The sequence below is a fragment of the Lichenostomus cassidix genome, chromosome 4, assembly GCF_008360975.1.
Source record: "Lichenostomus cassidix isolate B80296 chromosome 4, HeHo_3.0, whole genome shotgun sequence".
Classification (NCBI taxonomy): Eukaryota; Metazoa; Chordata; class Aves; order Passeriformes; family Meliphagidae; genus Lichenostomus; species Lichenostomus cassidix.
Window position 1 is genome coordinate 51,512,484 of NC_139484.1, and position 18,576 is coordinate 51,531,059.

General features: G+C 34.0%; 1 protein-coding gene across 7 annotated transcripts in view; it reads right to left on the reverse strand.

Annotated features, from left to right (window-relative positions):
* The window catches only part of PCDH7 (protocadherin 7), a 265,606-nt gene that overhangs the window by 140,615 nt on the left and 106,415 nt on the right, over positions 1–18,576 (reverse strand). For 2 of the 7 annotated variants that reach the window (XM_085059189.1, XM_085059190.1), the window contains one exon: positions 2,839–2,947. The exons of 1 other annotated variant lie outside the window; for it this stretch is intronic. In XM_085059189.1, the coding sequence (XP_084915315.1) occupies positions 2,839–2,947 (109 nt within the window). Of the gene's footprint in view, positions 1–2,730; positions 2,948–18,576 lie in introns of all 7 variants that reach the window. 4 more of the 7 variants (XM_085059185.1, XM_085059187.1, XM_085059184.1 and 1 more) reach the window with 2 other exon arrangements.

Genomic DNA, 18,576 nt, shown 5'->3' on the forward strand with positions numbered 1-18,576 from the left:
TAAAGAAGCTCTTAACAGCAAACAGGAAGCTGAATTGCCTATTTACTCATCCTGTGAACTGAACCTGTTTAAATTTGCCTTAACTATAAAGATTGCTTATTTTCCTTAGTCATCTAGGCTTGAAAAAAAATAGGAAACATATAAGAAGGTTTCATGTACTGTGCTGAAGATTATTATTTCAAATTCTAAAATGAAAGGAAATCCAAAGCAATTAGTTATAACTGCAATTTCACACCAACTGGAATTAAATGGTAAATATTTGAAGAAAAAATTAATAACCAAGATTGCTTCCAAAATGTTGTTTCCATGGAAAATCTGCATGAAAATCCTGTATAAATCCTGATTAAAACCTAACCAAGCCAAACACTGCAGATTACCTAGATTCCAATTAAATGTGACAAATGAACACTTGACAGACTTCAATTCCAATTCTATTTCTGTCAAAATGATCCATTAATATTGAAGACTACATTATCAGAATTTGAACAATACAATTGTGCTTAAAATAGTTAAAATACAAGTGGACTTAAGAATCATATCACAGAAAACTCTCACTCAAATATGAGGTATTATAAAGGAACAAAAGTACATTCCATCCTGTTCCATCATTATTTATAGATTAATTTTAACAGAAATTTCTGGAAGCAAATGACATGCCACTGTTGAAATCTTGTTTGTAAAATGTGACAAAATCCAAAAGTCTGCAGAATATAATTTTCATCCCAACATCACCCACCTTTCAAAGGTCTCAGTTCATGGTTTTATAAAGGAGGAGGAAATCTTGATTACTCTATGCATGTCCTACCATTCAAAATTTTTTTACTGGAGATATTTTTCATTCACTTATCCATGAACTGATGTATTTATCTACCTCCATGTTTCTATCTATTATCGAATACTATTTTTAGAACAAAATCCAATAATTTAATCCTATCAAATATATTTTCAAGAAAATGAAAGCATTTGCATTATTAGAATGCAATTCCAGTTTTTGCAGCAACATGAAAACTTAAACTATTTTGCTTAAATGTATGACACTGCTCAAGCACCCTTTATTTTCAATAACACTTCACTGAGTGTGATTTTCTTTTTCACTTGCTACTGAATACATTTAAAAATTATATTCATTTGTGACTTTACAATTTCTCCAGCATGGCTCAAGCATATCCCACGTTACAATACTTCCTGAACTCAGAATTTCATGTCTACAAATCCTCTGCATAGTTGGATGTTTAAAGGAATTGAAAAATGCTTTAATTTTATTACCCTAACCACAAAATCTCACTACAAAACAAACAAAATAATCAGCCCAATTTAGGTACAAACTCTATAAGCAGAGTCATATAGAGTCTTTTTTACGAAATATTTCCAGTAATACCATTATCTCTTTTTCCCCCTGCCACATCCCCAGAAAAATGAAATGTAAACAAATATATTCATATAAACAACCAAGGAGAATATATAAATGCAAATGTATAAATATACATAACCTAACATATCTTTAGATGGACAATACCATCTTCCTTTTTAGTCAATTAATTATTTGCTATTGGGATATACATTTTTAGCATATGTAGACTGTTGTAGCCATTCTTCAGGAATACATACTATATTTGGCAATACCTTACCATGAAGAATAACATAGGTTTAATGGGTTGGCATGTCTTTCTCAGATAACATGAAACCCCAAGAACGATTATCCAGTATTGTAATCTCTGAAAAACTAAAACATGCACTTAGCCAAACTAATTAATTCAATAACAAAAAATACACCACCCTTGCAGGTACGCACCTATTACAATTAGAAACCCCATTATTTATTTGGTTATCAAAAACCTGTACACTTTGATGTGTATTAATTTATTTTGTTGTTTATGGGCAAATGAAAATACAGTGAAGCCAGTGTCTGACTTCATAAAATTTTAGATCAAGGCAAAGAAGTGAAGAACAGTGAAATATTTACATTTTATAAAATACATTTCAAAATGAATAGGTCTTTTTGATTTTTTAATCCTGAATAATTTTAGATAGAAAGAAAAACAGAACCTAATCAAAGATTTATATTAACATCTTTTGGTTTTTAATAGTAGGAGAATTACTATGGAATAAATAAATATTTAGCATTTTTCCCTTCTACATAAATGTACTCTGAATTTAAATGAGATGTTGTAAAATAAAGTGTGAAGAAAAGGAAAGTAATGCTCTTCTATTCTAAATAAGGAGGAATGGACTTGACATTGGGTTTTATTTTGAAAACAGTCTATACATTTTTTGGGGAAAGAGAATTGTCTAGAGTGGGGTTTTAAAATGTTATTTTCTTTTCCTGATGCTGTATATATTACATTCTCAGAAATTTCCTAAGTAGGTTTTGAATCAAAAATGGAAAGAAATGAGAATAGACGTCCTTTATGGGTTTTTATCTAAAATGAAAGGTATATAATTTTATTCAATTACCATTTTCCCAGACCTCTACTGATATTGTTTTTCAGTGTTTTAACTGCTTCTACAGTATAGATTTTAAATCATGTAAAGAAAAGAAAATGGTATTTTAATTATTGGTGTTATGTTCCATTATTTTGTATACCTGCACTTTAACAAACTTTAAAATCAAATAATTACAATATTAATTATTTAATATATTTATTTATATTTTTTGACTGACCTTTCAAAAGTCTACTTAGTATCACTTGCTAGTGAGATTATGTGTGTGAATGTTGTGTTTGCCCCTACCATTTTCCATATGCTCTGCCTCACCAACACTGCCATCCGGCGTAGTCCTTTCGTAGTTGTCCTCTGGGAGTGGAAGGGCACCCAGTCTTGGCCCTGATGAACTCTTACTGCTTGGTGTTTCTGACTCCTCCAGACCGCTGTCATAGCAACTCTGCAATGACCCTTGATGCGGGTCCTGAGGCTGACTCACAACAGAAAACGTCACTCTACGAAATGGCTGCAAGAGAAAAGATTCTGAATGTCACTGGAAAGTTCAGTCTTTGAACAACTGATTCTCAAAACATGACTTAAGCAAACTAATATTTTAACATTTACTGGTTAAACAATTTTGTCTACATTAAAGCAAACAGAAAGTACAGTTCTTACATAAAAGGCCACTGGACAGAGTATGCATGGAATTTTACTGTAATACATGGTCCAGAACCTTCACGCAGTTATTTGGCTATGTGGGCTAAGGAAGCTGGTTATAATAATTCATAAATTTTGTACACTTTCTCTTTTAATCAGTTGTAATAAGTTGATCAGAATTAATATCAGACTCCATAAAGGTACCTGACAGTGTGTGCACATATATGTCCAAGATTGTGTGGGTGGGTAAAAATGCTCACCTATAAGCTATATTGTGGGCATTACAAACATAGCAACGCACCAATAAGACTTCTGTAAAATCACTTCCTGTGATATAGGCTCTGAAAGCTAGTTAACATGAGAAAGGAGGGCAAAAAAATAAAAAGGAAAAAACATAGGAAGGGTAAAAAAAAGTCTCTTAGGTCCTTTGCCATAAAAGTCAGTGCCTGGAGACAGGGTGTGTTGCCAGCTGACTTAATAAAGCCTTTAAAGTACCGCGAGCACAGCTGACACAACATGTTTCCACTGGGACTGTACAAACATGGATTGTTAGAGATTTGTATTCATTCAAAATGACAGATATTACTGTTGCTCTGGAAGCCTACATGCTGAACCCTGGCACCAGTGAGAATCCCAGGAAGTGGGAAAGTCAATCCTTCACATTTCAGACACATACAGAAGGTATGTTGGATTTTCAGTTAGAAGTTAGGGGATTCTCCTAAAATTTGGACTACACTCAAGTAGCAATGATACATTTAAAATACTTTAATGATACATTTGAAACAACTTACTGTTCGCAAGGCTAGAAAACCACAGAAAAAGTCTGGTGTTCTAGAAAGCACCTTCTGAAACAAACACCAATAGATCCATTTTATAAGACACTATGCAGACTTTCCTAGCTTAAAATGGGTTGTCTGACAGCACTGCCCTTTGGATTCAGATGTGTTTCAAGCCTTATGTGAGAATAAGACATAGGCATACATCAGTCTCACTGGCAACTCTAGTCAATATAGGATAGAAATATATATGCAGTCCAGAAGGGACAAAACAGCAATTACAACTACTCACACAAGCCCCAAAGACCAGAAGTCCACATCAGGTTCACAAGTAAAGGGGTAGGTGGAGTTTCAGTTTGAGCACACAAAATTCTTTTGAGGGTACAAAGTTTTGAAGATATAAAGCTATTCAGTGTTGATAATAAACAGGTTAGACAACAAACATAGTGCTAAACCTTCCTGGCATAAGCAGATTAAAAGTTTCAACAGGTGACTGTTACTAGCAATACTTTGCTGTAACTCTTTGATGGACCAAAGCTTCATTCAGTGGTGTAAATCAATTACTGTTTAGTTGTGGGGCAATGACACAAACTGACTCTCACAGATTTGAGTTCACTTTGACCATCCATCCCATAGCCTATTCCTGAATATCATACTATTCTGGTAGTCACAGTCACACCAACTGAGCTGGGACTGAGGACCATTGGAATCCACACACATCAAACTCACACAGTCAAATTCGGTTTCCTTACTGGCTCTACCCCAGGTTTCCTATAGCAGAGTCTCAGATGTCCCAGTCCTTAAAATAATTTAATCTTGATGCAATAACTATATAAAAAAGTAATAGCTTGAGCTGGTACTTCCAAGGAGAGACCCCAAAGAGAGGAAACCCTGGGTTTTATACTCTCATAGTCTAAATGCATGAAAGTCTTGGGCTCTTCAGCTCATGCCGTGTCTCTGAGTGTCCGGTCACCTGGATGGGCACAGGTCCCCATGCCCTTTATTATGCAAAGGGTTGGCATTCCATGGCCTCTTTCCTGTGGCTCCCACCACACAGAGCTCCCACTGCAGCTGCTCACCAAGCTACCTGCGCTGACTGTATTCCTCAACACCAGAAGGACTTTGCATCATCTACCGTTCCTGCAAGAACAGTGATGTAACTTAAAATGGGAATTAGATAAAAAAAGTCACCAAGTATTTGGAACTTTATGTTCTATTTCTTATTGAATTTTTAGAAATCAGCCTCAACTAGATCACAAGAACAGAACACCTGTTTGTTACATCTGTAGCTACCCCAAGAATCACAGCAAAGTTATTTAAAATAAATTTTGGAACAAGCTATAAAAGATTTAGGACCATCCTGTTCATTTTCACATATTCTTTTAAATCTATATGCCTTACCTAGAAGGCATGTAGAGAAGAGATGTGACAGATGCAAAGTTGGGCTGTTTTATAGTTTAGGCTGAAAATTCCCAAAGAACATCACTACATAACCTCGAAACTGAAAGAAACTTTATGAACTTTTACCAAGTTGTTAATAATCGTTTTTAAACAGATCTGGGTGTTAATCTTGCTTTTTTCTTAAGTGCTGTACTGAATAGGAATTATCTAACACAAAACTAACACACAGGGTACTCAGTTCAGTGTAGCCAATTCAGCCCTTTCCACAGAATATCAATGAGAATGACATAATGATGATAAAATCCATTCTGAAAGGATGATATGCATGTTAATTATTATTCCGCAGGATTTATTACACTTCTAGTTTCAGTAAAAACATAAGAATTCTGACCTCTCCATTGCATTACTTCTGAGAACCAGACCTTCTCAGGCAAATGCATTGCAAATTTTGAATGTATCCTGACTCATGGAATAACATCATGGACTGTCCCTTTCCAGTAAAAAGAAATAGACTTGATCAAAATATATGTTGGTACCTGCATAGTTAAGAAACACTACATGCACTTAATAGAAGGAATTTTAAGAACAAAAAAATCTAATATCTGTATTGCTATTGACTGTCTCCTTTCCTATGTCATAATTTCTGATATGCAAATCACCACATACTTTAGACAGTATAATCTGGATAAACATTTGTCAGAGCAGAACTATCAGTTATAAAAGATACTGAGTTTTTATATACTTTGAATATACGAGCTAAATGAATTATGGCACCTAATTTTCACACCCCAAAAACTAGGACATCTTAGAGATAAAGCTGATGAAAACACAGAAATATGGGATTGCTCTAAAATGCTTCTGAAAAGCCCTGTATATGAGTGTGCATGTTACTGTTCCTGAAACTCATAATAGTTTTTTAATTGTTGCTAAAAGACCATTTAAGTCAAATGAGTTTAAATCCCTATGAAGAAAGTTATGAACACTAGAATACACATACATAATAAATACTACCTATGCATCAATTACAAATGCAATAAACCCCCTCCAAAAACAAAAACTTTCTTCATATACTTTAAGCTTTGCTTATATCCTAATCTGTAAAACAGTTGAGGTTTCACATTAGCTTGGATGTGACCCAAACCCCTGGAACATCAGGAACTAACATTCTTTTTTTTTCCTTAACTCTCAAATCAGTTGACTTTCCACTTTAACAATGTATGATTGTATCTTGAGCTATTTGCAGGAAGTTAAGGTGGCCTAAGAACTAGCTGGAGATCACCTAGTCCAACTCTCTTGCTCAGAGTCAGCTAGAGAACTTTGCCCAGGGATGTGATCAGTCAGGTCTTCAGTATTTTCAAGAATGGAGACTCCATGGCCTTTTTAAGCAAGCTGCTCCACAGTTTTGATACTCTAATAGTAAAGGAGGTTTCTTTTAAGTTTCAAGGGAATTTCTATATTTTCTGTTTGTACCAAAGCGTAAAAAGTACTAGTGATGAGTCAGGCCTAAATAATATTATAATTCCTGCTAGCTCCAGAAAGTCAATCAATGTCAAGCTGCTTGTAAGACTAAATCAGTGACTCTGAGATATGTACAGAGTAGATCTGAAAACAGGCAGAAGGGATGCATCAACTAATCACATAAATTCAAATTGTTTCTTTAATACTTGAATTTTGATACAACATGTCATTATCCTTTTCTTTCTATTCATTCTTAATTGCTGGAAGCTTGTTGGAAGACAAACAAAATATTAATGAACTATTCCTATTCTGCATGAATAGTTTCAACCCACACAACTCTTTTCCCCATTCAAATCACACATTTCCACTGTTCTAAACTTCTGTCATTTAGTTAATATAAAATTGGCAGGAAATTAAATTAAACAGGCATTATTTTTTCAATGAGAAGACTGAAACACCTGAGATTAGTATTAGAGCAGCAGGCTAAAAGACGGGAAAGATGCTGATAAGAAAAGTGATTTTTTTTTTCTTTTAAAAATGTAGTGACAGTTGTAACTTTAAACAGGATTTGAATAAAACAAAATAAATATTCTGATATTACAGCTCCGCAATGGTTAGTGCCTGTGATAAACTGTAATTAGCTTAGCCATCACGTAAGAATTCTAGGCACAAGAGAAGGACTCCCCATGATTATTTTCATTTATTTTGGTTTCACTTTTATTAATTTTACTTGTGGTAGTGGTCTTCTGGTCATGAACCAGAAGCATGTTTAGTTTGTTCTGTAACAATTTCAAATACGCATCCAATAATATCTATTTGTTTAAGACCAAGGCTAAATGTTAAGATTTGCTATTCAGGGATAATATTTCATAGTGTATTTTACATCATGGGCATCATAGTGTGACATTCAAACATACTTTCTTCCTTTTAAGTTTAGTGCATTTCTCAAATATACTTTGTTTCCTGTTATCCAAACTTCCCTTTCTGAATCACAACAAGGACTTCTGAGCAGGCCAAAATAATTTTTATTCATCTAGCTACCTTCATTAAGTGAATTCCTAATAATTTTTTTTCTCTAAGTAAACAAATAAAAGGCACTCCTTATATTTCAGTGAATATCATCAGTGAAGAACCAATAATAGGAAGAACTCAAAGATACTCTTAAATATAGAATACTCTTCCATGATACAATCTTCATATTAGAATACAACACACAAGTTCATTTAGAAAAATTAGACAACATCTTACAAGGCTTGTAGACCAATATTCTTAGCATTTCACAAGAGCTCTTCTTACTAGCTATTGAAATGTCAGCATAAAGAAACCAAGAATAAATGAGAATCTGCATCAGAGATGGTCAAAATAAATTTAGCATACTCTTTTACCTGCTCATAAAAATATATTTTTGCTTTCACTTCAGTATTCAGTTTTTTGAAAATCATTAAAAAAAAGCATCTATGACACTGAAGTGCTCTCTTATTATTCTACTGCAAAATGAAATGGAATGGAGGAAGTAGCACTTTGTCTTATCAAGAACAATTACAACATGAATTAAGATTTTATCATATAACTTTCTATTTTCCTAAACCAGAAGCTTGCCCTATATCTTTCATGATGATTAAACACAACTTCAGTGTATCTCCTCTTCTTTTTTTAACTTAATGCATTAGATTCCAGAATTCTACTTTAACTCTTTCTCATAATTTTCCTTGAAATCTTCTGAATATTTCTTTGACCAAAATCTATTATCAAAACACTGTAGAAGTTTTAGCTCAGTGTCCAGTATCTGCTACTATTCACTATGCACACCTTCACAATGGCTTACATTCTGTCAAACTTTTCTGTGAGCCTAACTTTTGCAGAAATATTTGGAGAGCCTGTCTTTTCTGGAGGAGTTTGGTTTGTTTCCTTTGGTTTTCAGCAAAGAATATGCTGCCCAAAACTACTCCAGGGATATTAGTTCAAAGAGACTGTTGTGTCTGTCAGCTCCTGTCTTTCAGCATGAGAAATCTTTATCTATCCTATGCTGTTTCATTAAAAGTTCATCTCCTTATCATCCCCAAATTGGTACTTTGCTATCCTTGGAAAAACTATCTTGAAGCAAATATATTGGACACTTTTGGATCAAATTCCAAAGAAGGAAATGATCCAAAAGCTTCCCTAGATAGCTTGAACCAAAAGGAGCTCAGTTCACAGTATTAGACAAGCTAGTCCACATATGCATATATATGCACATATATGCAGAATACATATAGTATGAAAACCAGTTTCAGAGACCACTGTTTCACCATACAAATCAATTCCTCTTGTGCCATTCTGTTTGCTATTGTAGACAGAGACAATTTAAAAAAAATTGCTTTCTCTATGTTTTGTTTCTCTGCACAAAGAGACTCTTGTGTCTGCAAAGGGATCTTTGCCAGAATGCTACTGAAATCACGGATACAGATAGCTAAAGAATATATGAACCTCTCAAAATATGAAGCCTTAGTATTAGCAAAGCACTGATGCACAAGCAGTGTCTTCTTCTAAGGAACGTAAAATACTCCTGCTGCTGAGATGAAATATTTTGAATAAATCGAAAACACACCATAGTGTTCTGTATAGAAATTATTAGCTTAAAATGGAAAAAAGGAAAACAACATTGGGAAAGTTTTGAATTATTAATATGCATGTTGACTCAAAGTAGAGCTCTTTGTTTCTTAAGTCTCATTTTATCCTGTCATTGTTTATAAGGTTAATTATTAATGTTATTGAGAATATTTTGATTTTAGTTACCATTTACAAGACTCTGACCCAATATGAACATGAGAGTCACAGCATCAAATTTTAGGAAAATTCAGCAGCAACTTCTGGAATAATAGCAAAAAAATAGCATGGAGCTTGCTAAATCCATGAATATAACTACTTTTATTATCCTGGGACTTGATTTCTACATCTAAAATTTCATTTTAATTTTTTAATGCGAAAATCACTTTTATCTTTCACTTCAGATTTGGACCCAAAATGAAGGACTTTGGTTAATCATTCAAAATATTTTCATCATACACTTTAAAAAAATCACCAAAGAACTTATTGACCTGAACAGAAATTAAATTTATATGCAAACATAAAATACCGTAAAATACAAACAGAAAAGCATGAGTTATAATAAAAACATTTAAACCAAATTAAATTATTCATAGGTAAAACTTTATAGATCTATTTTTCATAGAGTGTTACTATCAGTGGGTTTTAATAGTCAGTTGAGTTGAAATATTCTCTAACTGGTTCGCATAAGAAGAAGAACACCTTCTCAATTAAAAAAATGGCTATACATGTCAGATTTCACCACCAGCTTACCTAAGTTGAAATATAAAACTTCCAGTGTGAAAACCATCATTATACAGCAGTATATTATGCAAAAATACTTTCTTCTGTCCATGAATACAGGATGTCCTTCATTGATAAGAACCACAGACTGGTGCAAAGATTTCCTTTTAAAAGATTCAGGTCTTTTGCTTCCCTTCCAAAACCTTTTCTGCATAGCTCAGCTGTGGAAATATTCATAAATATTTCTTCAGATCAGTTATTTGTTTGTTTGTGAGAAAAATGCACTAATTTTGTTAACAGGAACATGTATTTTCTAGATCTCATGTTCCTTTAATCTCATTAAGGCATTCTGAAAATAAGACAGTAGAAAGAAAAATACTTTAGGCTTAATAAATGGCTGGTTTTGATTGCATGTCTAATATAAATAATATAGACAGAAAAGGATTCATGATACATTTCGTTATGTGGCTGATGAAGGATGAGTTCAAATTATGGTTCACTGAATCCTATGTTTTTAGTAGTCACTACATAGTCAACCCTGTCAGTCACATGTTTAAAGATATTTTTTGATCATAAGATTATCAAGATTGTTTACCAATACACTTTTTGACTCTAGAAAGTTCTACAAGGAGATCACAAAGTGGAGTTCATGTCCTTTCATTTCACAGCTACAGACCAAATAGGTAGCTTTCAACATCGTGAGAAAACAACCTGATGAATTTCCTGGAAGAAACTACAGACCCAGAGAAAAATACTGTGATTGAAAAAATGATTAAAAGAAGTCCACGTTGTCTGTTCAGAGATCCCAATTGCTATGCATTCTCTCAAATATTTATCTAGGAATGTTTTTAATTCTGTGACACTATTTCAAGACAGTCTGATGTTTGTTATCAGTTCCAAAAAAGATTTAAATATTGAGATGTAATTTTAAAAAAAAAAACAAAGATAAATAAATCTTCATCACCTCTACCATTAAGAAGTTTCATATAGAGATGGAATGTTTTTGCTTAACCACATTTCTTTTTCTCCAGTACCAAAATATGGGAAGTACTGAGAGCAAAATATACTTTGGACACTTAATGTAATTCCACTCTTTCATTGTACAGTGTCATGCAGAACATAAAGTGAAGGGTTTGGGATAATTAGGTGTCACAGAAAAAGAGTAACATTTGACTAAAGCTAAAATAGAATTAAAATAAAATGTAAGAATTTTTCATTCTAAAACTTAGTTTTACAGTATTGTCATTCAGAAAGAAATTAGGATCACATCTTGAAAATATCATGTAATTTAGAAAAGAATCACATACTCCACCGGGTTAGGCTGGCCTGCAGGTTCTGATAAACTGCAGGGAAAGCAAGTACTGTGATCCTCATAGGAAGTGGTCATTCTTAATATCCAGCAGGGCAACGACAACTCTTCAAGTTTCTCTCCAAATATAACAGAGAGAGCCTTTTTGGCACAGGAATCTGGGCTCAAGTCTGAACTTTGCTATACATCTACATCACAAATTGTGTTGCCGTGAGAAGTCACCCGAGCCAGCCCTAACTGAATTGCACTTGGAGGCTGTTTGTGAGCTTCTTAAGTGCTTTACATCTCTATTTATACAACATCTTATAGCTGAATGTGTGTAATTTCCACTTTGAATGCTGTAACTTTCAGGATTAATTTCACTATTTATTCTTCATTTACTTCATGTGAATGAATAAGATTAGAGAGGTCAAACCCTTGGCTGATATAAATCAATGTACTCTTGTTGTCTGACTCCAGACGTCTGTTCTTTCCCTAGTTATACCAAGATGTTTTTCTTTTCTCAAACAAAACAACATAACAGGCCACAATATTGTCATGGCTGCAGACAGTCTTGGATCTTGATTGCATGAGGCAGCATGCACTTCATAAAGCCAGCTGGCATTAGCAAGAACACTTTCTGGTCAATGCCCTCTAAAAATAAAACAGTATCAATCTCACCAAGAGCAGAGCCCTGTTGCAAAGTCCAGAATTAAATGTTGCTCTCCCATTTGGCTGCTTTATTTCTCCCACTATGCCATCTGGCCAACAAAATTATTTAGCACTGCATCAGCTTTATGTCTGTAACTTTTAAAGCACAAATATTTATATTTGAGTTTTGTCCAAAAATTCTCCTAGATAAATGGTAGAAAAAGATGTTTCTCTTTCCAGTTCAGGACAAACAAAAAAGAAAGTCTGGGCAGTTGTAGGAAAAAGAAACTTAATTCCAGAACTTTATGGTGAAAAAGAAATTCAATACTTGTGTGACTTTTAGGCAGATTTGAACAAATAAATTATAATTGATTTTATGCTGATGTTTTCATCTTAAATTGCATAGCTTTCTCAGATTGTTCCATACGATTATAGACTATTGAATCAAAACACATGTAAAGCCTCAGTCTGTGTAGAATTGAATATACAACTCTTATTCAGAACTCTGAATGGAACAAAGATCAATTAACTTTTTGGTTTCTTTAATTTCATGCCTTCAAAGATGAAATTGTACCTGTTTAAATCATTATGTAAAAGGCAACAGAAAATGCCCAATTTTCTAATTATAAAATAATTAGGTGATGTTCATGTAATTACATTTATCACAGCACTCTTCAGCTAGAAGGAAGGAAGTTGAAAGGAAAGGAAAGGAAAAGGATGTTGGAAAGCCTGGATTTAATTTCTGACTCCACACAAACAAAATGTTTTGCTTTGGCAATGTCTTTCTGCCATCTGTAGATTTAAGACAAGGATTGCCCTTTATCTTTGTATAATGTTTTCCTTGACCTCATAAGTAGACTTTATAAGCCTATGGTAGCAGAGATAGGAAAAACTGCACAAGTTGATGCAACAGGATTTCAAAGAACTGGACATTGCAGGGGGCCACCACAACCCTAAGAATCCAGAACACAGAGGATAATGCTGAATTTTTTATACTATGTATCTTCTTGGAAATTGGAATAAAAACGTATGTAAATTTCTGGCCAACAGCACTACCATAAATATGCAAACATATCACTGACATGTTTCCAATTCTGCGTATTATTATGCAGATTTCTTTCAATTGTTTCCAAATTATAAGCCTCTGCAAATAAGCACAACAAAAATAACTAAAGGTAAGGGGCACATCACTAGGATGTTACAAACATTGACTGTGTCCCAACTTCAAGAATGTATTCTGGGGCTACTCTGCTCCAGTGGAATTTACGTACTCTCAAAAAGCCTCAATTTCACTGAACTACAAAACCAGTTAAAACTACAGTTTCTGTTGCTGCACGATTATGTTAATATTTCAAATTCTAATTTTAGGATCAAGCTTGAGCTCACAGATATTCTTTGTCACTGTCCTTTAATTTCACCATCTAAATAGTACATGACAAGCATGGCCCAAGTAGACATTTTTTGACAAGGAAACAAAAATACCTGGTAAATCACAAGAACAGAAAATATGATTTAAAGTGTTGAAAGACTATTCTTTAAAAAAAAATCAAAGTCCAAGAAAACTATAAGAGATTTTATTTGGTTTTATTTGCTTTTCTATCCCATTTTAATGAAAACAAGGAGAATTTATTATTATTATTAGGTACATGAATATCTGAAATATTTCCCTTAAAGATAAAAATACCTACAGTTTTTTGGTAAATCTGCATTTCCTTGAAACAATTTAAGATATAGTTGCTTTTAAGAACAAAATTTTTTGTAACACTGAGGCATTTAATTATGTTAAAGCTGAGTTGCCAGTTCCCTCTGCAAGTGATTTTGACACCAAAAATGTCACTTCAGGGCTAACCTCATTCAGGTTTTTGTGAAAAAATAAGGAAGGTATTTTGAAAGAATTTAAAACACTGAGTTAAAAATAAAATATTTTTATTTCTTCTTTGTGAATTTAATGGGGTTTTATGCTGAATTGAGTAATTTTTGTTTTGAATACGTATTTATAAAAGATAAATTCTTTCCACAACTGTTTTCTTAATTCCACCTTTATTCCTATAGAGATAATCATTCACACAACTTTGTTTAAAATATACACATACAACCTTTATGAAATTTCATCAATAAGCACACACACCCTGGGCATGAGTGTATTTACGTAAAGAATCATTTGTGTAATCCCTTTTTCTACATTCACTTCTCTCATGCTTCTCATCTTATTTTTATATGAAACCTTCTGTATGCCTGAGATGCTGATCCTTGGGTAAGCTGAAAGGACAGTGATAGAAGTTACAAAAGACATAATCTGCCTGTCGTCCCATTCCCTATTGTCACATGGATGTACCTGTCAGACACAAACTAAGATTAGTTTGTATCTTAATATCAGGGACAAAATTATGAGAAGGCTGACTTCCTTTACCTTTCATATGATTTTGCTCTCTCAGGTCTGTGTCATAAGTAATAATAGAATCACAGAATTTTTGAGGTCAGTCACCTAGACCAATCCTCTTGCTCAAGTAGGGTCAGCTAGACCCAATTTTCCAGGACCATGTCCAAACAGCGTTTGAATACCTCCAAGGATAGAGAATTCACAACCTCTCTGGGCAGCCTGAGCCAGGGCTCTTTCAGCCTCAGAGTAAGTCTTTCCTGATGTTCAGAGAGAACCTCCTATGTTTCAGTTGATGATCCTTCCCCTCTACTCAGCACTGGTGAGGCCTCACCTGGAGTGCCAGGTCTGGTTCTGGAGTAATATAAAAGACAAGAATATAAAAAGAAAAAGACAGCAGGAAAAAAATAAATCAGATGTCTGACTACCCATATGCACATGTCTTGGCAAATAGTGTTTTGTTGATAAAACAACTTATGGGCTACGTGTATTTTGGACTACTGTAAAACTCTTATGTGATTTATCAGAAAATTCTAAGCAATATTTAAAACACAACTAGGCTGATGTAAAAAGTGCTTAACATTAACAAACTCAGATATTTTCTAGGAATAATGCAATTATATGGTTATGTTTTTACTTGAGAAATTCAAAGTACTTCAACAGCACAAGTTATTTTAAGTATAAAGCATTATTTATGAATTAATCATTACAGACTAGTTCATCAAGGAAAAAAAAACACAGGTTGAGAAAAGTAAAGTGATTTCCATAACTAAAAGGTTCACATTTTTCTCTCTGAAAAAGCTGGGTACATTTGAACTATTGCATTTGCATGGTATGCACAGCTCTTTGAGTTATGATAAGTATCATATTAATAGACATGCAGAACTTTCCATGTGTGAAAAATACCATGTAATAATTCACACAAGTATAGAATAATTCAATTCATTATATATGTGATATGTTTAATGCTGATCTATCCAGTAAGTCAAGATGCTAAGTGACTGGACTAAAGCCACTGCTGATCAAATGGAAAAATTACTCTTTCTGCCTGCTCATTTCACACTTTAGATCAAATAAGAAGTCAGAAACAATGAAGACAACTTTCAGGAATGTTAAAGCCCTTGTTGTGATTACTGTGTTTGCAAGGTCACATAATGATTGAATATATTTCACATAGTCAAATTTATACTAAACTATTTTAAAATCATACTGCACCAACTTTGTCACCTTTACCCTGCACATTTAACCAAAAAAAAACCCAAAACCCCACAGGTTCATAGGAATAACCAGTCATTATACTCATTGGCAAGGGAATTACAGTACCAAAAGTTTACTGAAATATCATGTTCAAATTATACCATCAAGAACTCCAGAATTCCTGATCTCTGAGAATCTGACTCCCATGGCATCTATGAATCTGGGAAATAATAACTGAAATGGCACTGCTGACTCCAAATTTCATTAAAATGCTGCAGGAAAATTATTTCTAATAAAATGCTGAGGCTTCACAATTCATTATGAGAAACCTGGAAATCAACCTGCATCCCCTGCAAACTACAGAGAACATATAAAATCCCAAACACAAAGATGAGAAACTGCATTCTACAACTAAATGCAAGGAATTACGTCCTGCACTTTCAGACATTTTATCAACTGTTTGAAACTGTTACCTATTCACTCAGCAATAGTACAATCATGGGTAGCTTCCTCCTATAATTTATGTATAACATTTTTAGCATTCAGTGTTTCATCATTAAGACAACACTGCACTTAGCTCTTTTGCAGTAAATAAGTACCCATACTTCAAAGATATAAAGACATTTGTCGATACTTAAACTTTCTGAACAAAAATTTCTGACCAAATTATAATTTTAAACTAGGCTATGATGTTGTAATTTACAAGCAAGTCAGAATATGAACGAGTACCAGTAAGTTCTGTTTGCTGTTTGTAAGTAATCATATGAAGCAAGAAAACACAAGATGTCTGAATTTTTGGAGTAGTAGAGGGTGCTTAAATTCACTTTACTTTTGTGTCATAAGACAGTACCACCGTTCATTCCTCTCTCCAGGCCAGCTGATAAATAGTCAAGCTTTAGCTCAGACTGTGGTCTTTCAAAGATTGTCAATGACATTTCCTGTTCAGTCAGTAGTATCACTGGTCAAGACAAATATCAAAAATCATCCCTTTGTGGTCCTAGACTAAGATTCTTGACAGAAATGGGACATGGAGACAGTTTTAGAAAGGGATTCTGCTATTCAGCACAATTTATCAGAGGGAGACTTCAGAGAAATTACAGTTCTATTACTAGAGCATGAGTGAGGTCAGAATCAGACTTCCAAATTGCAAATAATCTCTACTTTATTTGACCTCCTGTATCTACCAATAATAGGCTTCCTAATATGTTCTGTTCTGGGTAAACATGGCAATGCCAGACTGAAAGGAGAGTTATAAGAGTTCTCTTTTTCTTTAACCAGCCCTCCAAAATACGAGGGGAGAGGTAGGGGCTGCACACCTAGTTCTTCTCAAAGGCTTTAGAGAATAATCTAGAGGTCAAAAGAGAAGGATCAACTTCCATACATATTCTCAGGGAGTAGTAATGGCTAAAGCAGGCTGATTTCCTCTTAAGGCTATAAATGACAAGCACATTGGTTTCAACCAACAGTGAATTAGAGTCAAACCTCACAAGAGATTGACTATGAGAATACTTCTAGCAGCTACAAAGACTTTGAACAACCACAGAGGGCTATTAGAACTGAAATATCTTTGTACAGGTCATATTCATCTTAATAACTAATAATTAATAAGACAATTTTTACCTGCTAGTTTATACAGTAGTAGGTTATGATCAAAAGAAAATTTGTTCTGTGTGCCAGCCTACACGTTTTGAAGCCTCTCTAGCTGGTTTTAAAGCAGAGAAATTTATTTGGGTTTGACATATCTACAGTTAACTCTGCCTTTCAATATAACTATAAATAATGTTAAAAAAAAGGGAGAGAAAAAAGACCAACTGAGAAACTGAATTTTAAACTCCTGAAATGCATTTGCAGTAGCAAAATGGTACATTACTTGTTCTTTCCAGATTGCTCTCTCTTCAAGCCATTGTAAATTGGAAGTAAACCCTTGGCAGCAATATGCCTTAAGTCTGCACTAACCTGTTCTCCAACATTTGAGACAGAAATAGGAACACTTAAATTTCAAGTGAGCAAGCACTGCAACAGGTGTCTCTTGGGGATGATGGGTCTCTAGTAAGTGAGCAAGTGAGTGCCTCCTAGGGGTTTGAGGGGCATGGTTAATTATTAACCTCAGCTACTGCAATTCTCCGCTATTAAGAATGCATGTTTTAAAATTCACAAGGTCAGAAAATATCTCTGTGTGTGTGGGTGTCTGAGTAGGCTCTCAAGGGGAGAGGAAGACAAACAGCGCTGAGAAATACATGCATTTACTGAGGTGCTGAGTGCTAGTCCTAAGAAAAACTACTTTACCTTCAAAGATAAGTAGTACTAGAGGAGAGGCATTTAAAAATGTGTAATGGAAAGAGTAGTCAATGATTTTTATCCAGGAATTATCTTTTTGTTGTTGTGTTTGAGAAGAGCAACTAAGAACAGCACTAAGTTATTTGTTTAAATCTGCTACAATTTTAGAGAGTCTTTTTCCTGTGGGTATTTTCCCCTACTCAGTTCTGTTTCCTTCTTCATGCACATTTTGTGGTAACATTGATTTCTTGTACTATTCTTTGGAGAAATTAGCATGCACATTCTGTCCCAAAGCTGCAATAATACATTTGTGGGCAAAACAGCATCAAAAATATAACTGAATGTATAGTGAGCAGGGCTGCACACCGAATGTAAAGGCAGCAAGAGAAGTCCTGGCATCCTTAGAGGTATTGATCTTGAGTGATCAAAGAAGGCCTACAAAAGACCTGAAAATCTTTTACAAAGTTGAATTATGGAAGTGATTTTTTATGGTCTTCATTAGAAACATTAAAAGGGCAAACTACAAATCTAGAAGCTACAATGAATAACTTGCAAATTTTTACAAGTGTTTGACACTGACATCTTGCTTCCAGTCTCACTGTCTTTTTTCAATGTAATAATGCAAGATCTCTGTTAAATATATATTGACCCAATCTTAACTATAACAGATATTTGCATTGATTTTTATATCATGTTTTCCTTTCAGAATAAATATTCCATGGAAAATTCTGATATCTTTTGCTTTTAAACATTTAAAGAACACT